The 11557-nt window shown below is 44.2% G+C and overlaps 1 protein-coding gene across 1 annotated transcript; it reads left to right on the forward strand.

Annotated features, from left to right (window-relative positions):
- Window positions 1-10180: 10180 nt before the first annotated feature.
- LOC144770039 (PDZ and LIM domain protein 1-like) lies at window positions 10181-11357 on the forward strand. Its single transcript, XM_078654262.1, has one exon. It carries the CDS (start codon window positions 10195-10197, stop codon window positions 11185-11187), a length of 993 nt encoding a protein of 330 aa, XP_078510388.1. The 5' UTR covers window positions 10181-10194; the 3' UTR covers window positions 11188-11357.
- Window positions 11358-11557: the final 200 nt, after the last annotated feature.

Raw genomic sequence — 11557 nt, forward strand, 5'->3', positions numbered from 1 at the left:
CACACTCCCCCAGTCAAAAGATCTGGGCCCAAATCCATCGTTTTTTTGCACTCCACACCACCCTGGGTTAGACAATGGCGATATGCAAATCAGCTCTGACCCTGTTGCCCCATGGGAACAGTCCAGTCCGAACTACAAAAGCCATGTCCTTCCCAGAACGGAATCAAGCATCCGAGGACCGGACCGGTTTCGAGGTAACACCTCTCTTCAGCCCGGCTAGCTTGACTCCAAGTGGTGTGGAGTGCCTGGGACCCACGTCTGGGCATCCCCAGCGCACTTAGGGCGGCAATTGCAAAAACAACAAGTGATGGACTGAATGTGGATCAATGTCACACACTCCCCCAGTCAAAAGATCTGGGCCCAAATCCATCGTTTTTTTGCACTCCACACCACCCTGGGTTAGACAATGGCGATATGCAAATCAGCTCTGACCCTGTTGCCCCATGGGAACAGTCCAGTCCGAACTACAAAAGCCATGTCCTTCCCAGAACGGAATCAAGCATCCGAGGACCGGACCGGTTTCGAGGTAACACCTCTCTTCAGCCCGGCTAGCTTGACTCCAAGTGGTGTGGAGTGCCCGGGACCCACGTCTGGGCATCCCCAGCGCACTTAGGGCGGCAATTGCAAAAACAACAAGTGATGGACTGAATGTGGATCAATGTCACACACTCCCCCAGTCAAAAGATCTGGGCCCAAATCCATCGTTTTTTTGCACTCCACACCACCCTGGGTTAGACAATGGCGATATGCAAATCAGCTCTGACCCTGTTGCCCCATGGGAACAGTCCAGTCCGAACTACAAAAGCCATGTCCTTCCCAGAACGGAATCAAGCATCCGAGGACCGGACCGGTTTCGAGGTAACACCTCTCTTCAGCCCGGCTAGCTTGACTCCAAGTGGTGTGGAGTGCCTGGGACCCACGTCTGGGCATCCCCAGCGCACTTAGGGCGGCAATTGCAAAAACAACAAGTGATGGACTGAATGTGGATCAATGTCACACACTCCCCCAGTCAAAAGATCTGGGCCCAAATCCATCGTTTTTTTGCACTCCACACCACCCTGGGTTAGACAATGGCGATATGCAAATCAGCTCTGACCCTGTTGCCCCATGGGAACAGTCCAGTCCGAACTACAAAAGCCATGTCCTTCCCAGAACGGAATCAAGCATCCGAGGACCGGACCGGTTTCGAGGTAACACCTCTCTTCAGCCCGGCTAGCTTGACTCCAAGTGGTGTGGAGTGCCTGGGACCCACGTCTGGGCATCCCCAGCGCACTTAGGGCGGCAATTGCAAAAACAACAAGTGATGGACTGAATGTGGATCAATGTCACACACTCCCCCAGTCAAAAGATCTGGGCCCAAATCCATCGTTTTTTTGCACTCCACACCACCCTGGGTTAGACAATGGCGATATGCAAATCAGCTCTGACCCTGTTGCCCCATGGGAACAGTCCAGTCCGAACTACAAAAGCCATGTCCTTCCCAGAACGGAATCAAGCATCCGAGGACCGGACCGGTTTCGAGGTAACACCTCTCTTCAGCCCGGCTAGCTTGACTCCAAGTGGTGTGGAGTGCCTGGGACCCACGTCTGGGCATCCCCAGCGCACTTAGGGCGGCAATTGCAAAAACAACAAGTGATGGACTGAATGTGGATCAATGTCACACACTCCCCCAGTCAAAAGATCTGGGCCCAAATCCATCGTTTTTTTGCACTCCACACCACCCTGGGTTAGACAATGGCGATATGCAAATCAGCTCTGACCCTGTTGCCCCATGGGAACAGTCCAGTCCGAACTACAAAAGCCATGTCCTTCCCAGAACAGAATCAAGCATCCGAGGACCGGACCGGTTTCGAGGTAACACCTCTCTTCAGCCCGGCTAGCTTGACTCCAAGTGGTGTGGAGTGCCTGGGACCCACGTCTGGGCATCCCCAGCGCACTTAGGGCGGCAATTGCAAAAACAACAAGTGATGGACTGAATGTGGATCAATGTCACACACTCCCCCAGTCAAAAGATCTGGGCCCAAATCCATCGTTTTTTTGCACTCCACACCACCCTGGGTTAGACAATGGCGATATGCAAATCAGCTCTGACCCTGTTGCCCCATGGGAACAGTCCAGTCCGAACTACAAAAGCCATGTCCTTCCCAGAACGGAATCAAGCATCCGAGGACCGGACCGGTTTCGAGGTAACACCTCTCTTCAGCCCGGCTAGCTTGACTCCAAGTGGTGTGGAGTGCCTGGGACCCACGTCTGGGCATCCCCAGCGCACTTAGGGCGGCAATTGCAAAAACAACAAGTGATGGACTGAATGTGGATCAATGTCACACACTCCCCCAGTCAAAAGATCTGGGCCCAAATTGTATCGTTTTTTTGCACTCCACACCACCCTGGGTTAGACAATGGCGATATGCAAATCAGCTCTGACCCTGTTGCCCCATGGGAACAGTCCAGTCCGAACTACAAAAGCCATGTCCTTCCCAGAACGGAATCAAGCATCCGAGGACCAGACCGGTTTCGAGGTAACACCTCTCTTCAGCCCGGCTAGCTTGACTCCAAGTGGTGTGGAGTGCCTGGGACCCACGTCTGGGCATCCCCAGCGCACTTAGGGCGGCAATTGCAAAAACAACAAGTGATGGACTGAATGTGGATCAATGTCACACACTCCCCCAGTCAAAAGATCTGGGCCCAAATCCATCGTTTTTTTGCACTCCACACCACCCTGGGTTAGACAATGGCGATATGCAAATCAGCTCTGACCCTGTTGCCCCATGGGAACAGTCCAGTCCGAACTACAAAAGCCATGTCCTTCCCAGAACGGAATCAAGCATCCGAGGACCGGACCGGTTTCGAGGTAACACCTCTCTTCTGCCCGGCTAGCTTGACTCCAAGTGGTGTGGAGTGCCTGGGACCCACGTCTGGGCATCCCCAGCGCACTTAGGGCGGCAATTGCAAAAACAACAAGTGATGGACTGAATGTGGATCAATGTCACACACTCCCCCAGTCAAAAGATCTGGGCCCAAATCCATCGTTTTTTTGCACTCCACACCACCCTGGGTTAGACAATGGCGATATGCAAATCAGTAAAAATGTCATCAAAAGGCGACTGCTCAGCGCTACCGATCAATTACCCACTCAATTATACATACATAATCGATGCAAACTCAGTCCCTTTTGCTCGAATCCCTGGAGTGGGGGATAGAGTAATTCCAAACACGGACAGGAGAGGCTTGTTAATAGCAGACGCACATATGGGTGAGGGTCTCAGACACCTTAAGCTAAAAGATTCACTGGAAGAATTACAATCAGTATACTGGTGGCCAGGCATGAGCCTGCATCACCACATTTTTGTAAAAAACTGCCCAGACTGCAATAGAGATCGCAGTGGCGAGAGAAACGGTTTAATATCATGGCGTTTCACTCCAGAAAGTATCAAATCAACAAAAGAATAAAAACCCAGTATGAATAAATGCGTCACATTAACATGTAAAGACTACTTTCACTTATATAGTAGACCCCAACTTTCGGCTGACGTCGGAACTGTTATACAAAGATTTGCGAGTCTAGAATGGCATATACGTTAGAAGCATGTTACGTTCTGACCAAAATCTTTCCTTTAGCTCTAAAACAGCTTATGGGGGGTGCCTGGCCAGAATGAACATTGCATTGCGGGACTCTTCTCACTTCCTTCCTGAGGGAAACGGGATGGTGTAAAGAAAAAACCAAGGCATAAAGCAATCTATAACAGAAAAAATATTAGGTTCAGGAGATGGGTGGGTCAAACATTTAATAAGTGTCCAACGTAGTCTAAATAACCTGCCAAGAAATTCTTTGAAAGGACTCAGTCCGTACGAACTATTGTTTGGGACTAGAATGTTAATCCAGGACTTAGATAGTCAGACTTCAGTGGTTAAAGAAAAATGCTTTGACATCAAAGATCGCTTGGCTATTTTACAGGACTTAAATGAAACAAGAAAAGACCTGAGCAACATAAAGTTGAAACAGCAGCCAACAACCACTGAAGAAAAACCACCTGTCCCAGCAAGGCCTGTCTGGATTCCAAAAGTCGGGGATCTGGTCAGAGAGAAGATCGCGGTAAAGAAGGAATTTGGGCCTTCGTACAGAAAAGCAGTTCCTGTCTTGTCTATCAACGGGACAAGATCAGTAGTACTACCGCCCCTTGCTGGTAAAAAGGAGAACCGAGTCATATCCATCAACCTGGTTAAATCACAATCATGTGGCCGATAACAAATAGTAGGCCAAGTGGACTCCCAAGAAGTAGCAGAACGCCAAAGTTTGCTACATCGACAGAGGTTCAAACTGAAAGACTGATCACATTTGGAAAATCGACAGTGAAACAACAAGGACTATGCATCAAAGCAATGGAACTTGAACCTCTTAAAACCCAAATAAAAGCTTTTCATCAAGAAACAACAACCTACGATGATGTAACTACAGACTTTTCTAATGAAACAAAGCAAAAGCCAAAAGCAAGTAGTAATCCAGAAGCAATTGGAACAATTGACAGAACGGCATCCGGCTACTTCATCAACTTCGATGATTCTTCAGAAGAACAAAGCGAACCAGAAATAAAGCCATCAATAAAAACTTTTAAAGACAAAGCAAAGGAACTTTGTCATCAACTAAAGAGAACCTATCTGACTTCTCCATGGATTGAAATTTGGGTGACATTAGGTGCATTTATCCTCATACTTTGGCTCATCATGGTACTATGCTTGGGACATTTCATTGAGGGAAAATATGCTAAAATGGACACAGCAAGCCAGAAAATCAACTTGGTCCTTAAACCACACACATCTTCACACGTCAAGAAAAGAGAACTTTCTTCAGTGAACTTCACAGCTAATCCTATACCAGGCGGTGTAGCATGGGACAATACTGATTATGAAATCTATGGCCCGGTTGAAATCCTGAAGTATCCACACCAATTTAAGATCTCGTTAAGTGACTTTGTAAAACCAAGCACATTTGCTGATGATTGGGACTTTGAAAGTATTAATGATATGATGTCTGACCTAGTAATGTCTGCTAAATTTACAGAACATGATTATTTGCAGGGTTCGTCTAATTATGATCAGATGTTCTGCTATAACCACTATGGTAACCATTATCTCCATAAATCTGCACAACCTAGAAATGTTTCAAATTATAACCAATGGGAACATTGTGCTACTCCTCCAAAGGGTAGTTCTAAAACATTTTATGATAAATATTCATACTTTTCAGGGTTTAACACAAGTAATGCAGAAACATTTTATTTCAAATTGTCAAATAAGACAGGTATGAAGACCATGCTTACAAACACAAAATTGATATATTCAGATTCATTTTTTGAGCAGATGAATACATTTGGTTTTGAATTATGGAATAATAACATTGAAGCAAAAACTGTTTGGGGTACAAAAGATTGGCAAGTACAAGGTATAGAATCATTGTTCAGAGCCTGCATGATCCCAGAACAAATTATATTTTTGAATGACACTATTCAACAAACTACCTGTCTTGGCTTAGCCAAAATCAAAGACTTAAACAAATCGTCTATTCCAAAGCCAACAACGAACAGTAATAGCTCTATAGATGTTGAGATAGACGTGAACCATAACAGAACAAATCCTGATTGGAAACAATGGTTGATCTGGCCCACAGACACTAATAACTGTCAAGACAGATTCCTGAACAAAATACAGGGGTTCAAATTGACCAGGCCAGACCCTAGATATTCCCAAAGACAACATCCAGGGATAGTAACTACTTACAGTGTGGGCAAGCTCTGCCTTCAATGGCTACAAACATCCACACTCGCAGAAATTAAGCAACACCTAACTTTACTTCAAGAAGGTGCTGACTTGCGTGATTTCATTATGGGACCACGCAAACAGCGTCAAAAACGTTTCATAGCGGCCTCTATATATGCAGCTTACAACGAAGCTTGGAAAGTAACTCAAATTGAGACAGCAGAAAAAATACGGGAAATTGACCGTATTAATTTGGAAAAATCACTTTCTGTTGTGGACAATGGGTTAATGACTATATTCACTGGACAGTATTGTGTCTTCAGCAATCGATATAATATCGCAAGACTTACTGATGTTACAACATGGTCAGTCCCAATTGCGTTCTATTGTACAACTTGGCTGGACGTTACAAAATCTGCGTTCAGGCTATGTGCCTTAGCGTTTAATCAACACAACGTCACTATTTAATATCTTTAACCTTACTGATAAACAAATCAGTTTGGCACAGAAGGGTGCTGACTATACAATTCTGAGCATTGAAAAACTTGAGAGATTACCATTGACAATGTCAGAACGACCTGTCATTGAATGGATAATACATGGGATAATAAATATTCCGATAACAACTTTCCAGTTTCAATACTGCCAAAAATATATACAGGCAGGCCAGTATGAAAGGTTGGGTAAAGGATACATTAAGTCAACATGGAACTTGCCCTATACACACGCATGTGTTAGTAATAAAGGACAAAGTGTGTTCCTTAGTGGCAATAATTGTGAAAGGTCACTAAGCGGTACACTTCTGTGTCAGGGTATTAGTTTGCATGGAGCATGTGAAGGGACTTCAAATAACCTTTCATGTCACCAGCTAGGCACACCTGCAACACAAATAGAACCATTCTTTAGGAGACTCTCGAACGGGAGTTACATTCTAATTGTAGATCGCAGATGTTGCAGTCTGCTGCCCGGAAAACCTTATCTCATAAACGTGACTACGAAGGTCATGTGCTGTGAACGAGTATTGTTCCCAAACGATGCCCGAGACAGGGAGGCAAGGTTATGGCCCAGTTTGAAAATTTCTTCTATTCGAATTGATACTTTAAGCAGAATGAAGCCGGTGCTCCTACAGACGCCAACCCAGTTAACGTCATCAAAAGAAACGTATGATCTCCAAGTTGCAAGGACAACTGCTGAGATTCATTCACTGTTATCAACCAATTCCCCCATACATTTCGCAGAAATACTGAGCGAAATCTTAAATATTTCTGATACAAGTGGAATCGCGAGTGTATTTAAGACAGTGTTTTCGGGAGCTTTAACCCCATTCAAAGCCATCCTGGGTATTTTTCCTGATTTTGTCCATTCCATCCTTGGCGGACTTCCTCTCCTTTTGGGACTAGTGGCAGGCATCCTATTTTTGATCCTGTTACTTCGCTATGGCAAACCACGTCACAGACAAGACACCAGCAATAATGGAAGAAACAATCCGAGCTATTGGCTACCGGGACCGCATAACTAAAGTCCTTGGACTAGCACGGCTACGAGATTTAAACATGACTTGGTTTCTTTCATTTAGACCGATGTGGCAAAGTTGTGTTATGCCTGTATTAAGGTGCTTGCTATGCGGCGAAGAATGCGTGTTGGAAACCTGTCTGACACTACAATCGGATGTGCCAATGGACGCAGAGACTTTGTTGGGTCCGGTAACGGCTCATGCATTGTGCTGTCCCCAGCGGCTACCAATCCTGATGACGGCATTCGTGGAGACTTCACCACTACGATTGAAGAGTAGTGAAGTACAAGATGAAAGCAGCATTGATCAGGTACGACCTTCTGTCAGCTATGCTGATCGAAACATCAATGAAGGCAATCATGCTCATGAATGCATGTTACAAAATTTTTCCGAGTTAGTGGAACTTTCACAAGAAGCAGTTGACAGTTTTTTCGAAAGTCTCAACAATATGATGTTTTCACCAGAGCAGAAAGAATGACTTTGAACAAACTAGCACACGGCGTTCCATACACCCTGTATTTGGCCTTCAACTTTGAAAATAAAGCAATAAGAAATTTTCTCACCAGTTTTTGCAGAGAGCGAGACATTTTTTTTCCCCATCCATTTCCAAAAATATTTACGATTTTTTGGGACACTTATCTTCTGCTTAAAGTAAAACTATTCTTAGAGACCAAAATTTCTATTTTTAGCTACTCTAGAGACATTAGCTACCCTCTAGCATGTTCACAAGTATTTATGATTTTGTGATGAGATGGTCTCAAACTTTTTTCTTCTGTATTAAGAGCCATTTCATGTGTAATTTCCGCATTTCGTTCATGCTGATTTCAAAATATGCGTTTAGATTTAGCATTATTATACTGCTTGAAGTGCATATAGTAACTATACTCATCTTTTCGTGTATTTCGCATTTCCAATTTTCAAAATGCATTTGATTGTATTTTGGGGTGGTTCGGTATACACATGCACTACTAGTTTTGTTTACTATGCCTAGATTTGTAAATATGGACATAGATTACGTGGAGTGGGTGTGATGTATTTACTATGGGTACTGTATCGATCCCCCTATTTATGACCCTTGTCTGGTTAATAATTAACTAGCAGCCATTCAACTGCACAGAAACCCGTTATCTGATTAGCCATACAACGGCACAGAAGCCCGTTATCTGATTAGGTCATAGCGCATGCCATCTCATTAGGCAAGCACTATTTCTCCAGCCCCCTAATAGGCATATGGTGTTCTCAAAACAAATCAAACCTACCACGACCTGGGAAATCCCCACAGCCATTGTTTTGATTTAGCCGAGAACTTCAGTAAAGAATGTGCGAACGACCAGTTCGTATGACATCCTTATTGACGTATTTATGTCCATCCTTACGTCAATCTCGGCACCTTTCAGGTATAAATAATACCGACATTGCCTTAAGCAAACACACGAGGTGGTGACAAGATTGGAGCAGCGAGACTTGCCGAGGAGCCCAGCTGACAGCGAAGCCCACAGACGCTGCCCCTCCTTTCTGACGCGCTGAGAGAGAGACGCTGTCTTTTCTCCTGCCGAGAAATCCAGCTCCGGCGCTTCCAAGCCGCCCTCGCAGGCAGCTGGAATATCAAGCCCTGAGATAGAGATACCAACCCTCCAGCCTTCTAAATCCCAGGTACTGGACTGAATAACCCTTTGTAGAGAATTCTTGAAGCAGACTCTTGGCAAAGCAAACTTAACTTAAACTGCTACTTATCTACTCCCGCCCACGTATTAGGCTTAGGTCAGGTACATTGGGGTAGGCGTAGTTAGAAGCACCAGTTGAGTACGATTAGTCAATGTATATATGTATGTATCTATTTTATCCATTTTAAGTATCATATGGCTAAGAAACCATATCAATGCTTTTACAGTATTATTTTATAATTCTGTTATTACTGTATGCACTTTACTTAACAATAAGTCTTGCAATAACAGCGATTCATTTCTCTTGTATGAGAAAAGAAACTGATCAATAAATAACATCTTTTTATTGAACACGCCCGTCTCTTCCTTTTCTCTACAATCTGGTGAAACTAAAAATGCACTGAACTGACTGAGTAAAATAAGTTGTCTTTTGTTTTCACACGACTCTAGAGATACACTCTTGATTAGGGGAGAGCAAAGTTGTCATGTTCTATGGTTGTCAGAAACTAAATCCCTTCTTGTCTATCCAGGGAGGTTAAACTCCTCCTTGTCTATTCGAGAAAGTTTCTAGTGAACTCTGAGCTAGCTGGCAAACATTAAACTTTAAGTCTAATATCGACAGTAGAAGACCTAGTTAACCTCTGTCCTACGTCTATACTACTGAAGATATTATTCCAATGCGCAGAGCCTATTGGGATAATAGGAACTACACTACAACATCTCATATCATATTACCTGCTGTGCATCGAAGGTAACTATTATTGAAATGCCACGTGATTGTAACCAAGATGTCCTTTATTTGACTCAGTGCTTTGCTTTGTCTTTAACAAAATGTTAAATAAGGAGTTAAAAATAAATAAAAAAAGTCCTTCTCCTGTACACAGTCTGTGTTTGAAATCTCTTATATTACCAATTTTAAAGATATAATCATTCGGTTGATTGAGGGATGTGTTTTTTCACCAAACAAAACCTGAACTTCCCTCCCAGACCTTAGTACAATCCCGAACAAACCCTGGTTGTACCACTCCAAACTGTTTAACAACTTCTTGGCTACATACACCTTTCCAAAAATGTATTTTCCCCCAAGGGGCTGAAGGTCTGGATGTTCTCGGAGGAGTAAAGTCCTGCCGGATTGTTGTACTGTGCAGTTATCACTTTGGGGGATGAGCTGGAAGCAGTGGCACTGGGGGCTGGTCCTAAGCGATCTCCCCGCAGTAGGACCAGCCCCTAGCGCCCTACCTTCCGGACGCGCACACCGGCAGCATGTCTGGCATGATCCGTATAGTTTTCGAGGGCCCCGGACCCTGGGGCTTCAGGCTCGTCAGTGGGAAGGACTTTGACCAGCCGCTCACCATCTCCAGGGTGACTCCTGGAAGTAAAGCAGCGTTATCTAATGTTTGTATTGGAGATGTGGTTGTCGCCATTGACGGAGAACACACGGAACATATGACCCATTTAGAAGCACAGAACAAAATTAAAGGCTGCATAGACGAGATAACCCTCACTGTTAACAGGGCTGAATCAAAAATTTGGAATCCACTTGTGACAGAAGATGGAAAAGCGCATCCAAACAAGATGAATCTATCAGCTCAACAGCAGGATTTAAAACAAATAGGAAGTGCACATAACCGAAGCGCTATGCCGTTCAATGCTGCCACTGCTTTCAGCTCATCCCCCAAAGTGATAACTGCACAGTACAACAATCCGGCAGGACTTTACTCCTCCGAGAACATCCAGACCTTCAACAGTGCCATGGAGTCCAAGACGGCAGCCGTTGCACAGGAGCCAAGAAAAGCCCCTAAACACGAGCCGCTTGCCAGTACTCAAGTGATCAACAAAGAGTCTGAGGTGTACAAGATGCTGCAAGAAAACCAGGAGACAGACGAGCCACCCCGTCAATCTGCTTCTTTCAGGGTTTTACAGGAAATCTTGGAATCGGAAGAAAAAGGAGACCCCGATAAACCCTCAGGGTTTAGAAGTGTTCGGCCTCCAACTACAAAAGTGGCTTCTTCCATAGGAAATACGCAGAAGTTGCCGGTTTGTGATAAATGTGGATCTGGTATAGTGGGTGTCTTTGTAAAGATAAGGGACAAGCAGCGCCATCCAGAGTGCTACGTATGCAGTGACTGCGAGGTCAGCCTCAAGCAGAAAGGACACTTCTTTGTGGAAGATCAAATTTACTGCGAGAAGCACGCCAGGGAACGTATGACTCCACCAGAAGGCTATGACGTGGTTACTGTGTTTCCCGAAAAATAATGGCAAAACATATATTGCAACTTTTGTAAAGGAGAATTACTCGTGAAATGTTATCCAAGAAGACTCAGCTTGACTTTTGTTTACAGATATATTAATCATAACTCTATTTTTCTTAAACGCCACTATTGTATAGTCCAAAACACGTATTAAAGCAAAAAAGCGTGCCTTGAATGTTCTGACTTTATCACGTTTTCTGGAATGTAAACTGCCAATGCAAGTCAACCCCCTAAGTAAAGAAAACCATTTTCTTTTATGTTACTTTGTTGATAAGCAATAAACCCTAAAACTACATACCGCAAAAAAAACCAAAAAAAAACAATGTATTTTCCCTTGAATTTTCGGAAGCACTTACAGAGACCTGCACGTTCTA

Source organism: Lissotriton helveticus, chromosome 7 (assembly GCF_964261635.1).
Source record: "Lissotriton helveticus chromosome 7, aLisHel1.1, whole genome shotgun sequence".
NCBI classification, from domain to species: Eukaryota; Metazoa; Chordata; class Amphibia; order Caudata; family Salamandridae; genus Lissotriton; species Lissotriton helveticus.

Coding starts and splice junctions, on each gene's coding strand:
- LOC144770039 (XM_078654262.1), top strand. CDS start 10,195: ATGTCTGGCATGATCCGTATAGTTTTCGAGGGCCCCGGACCCTGGGGC.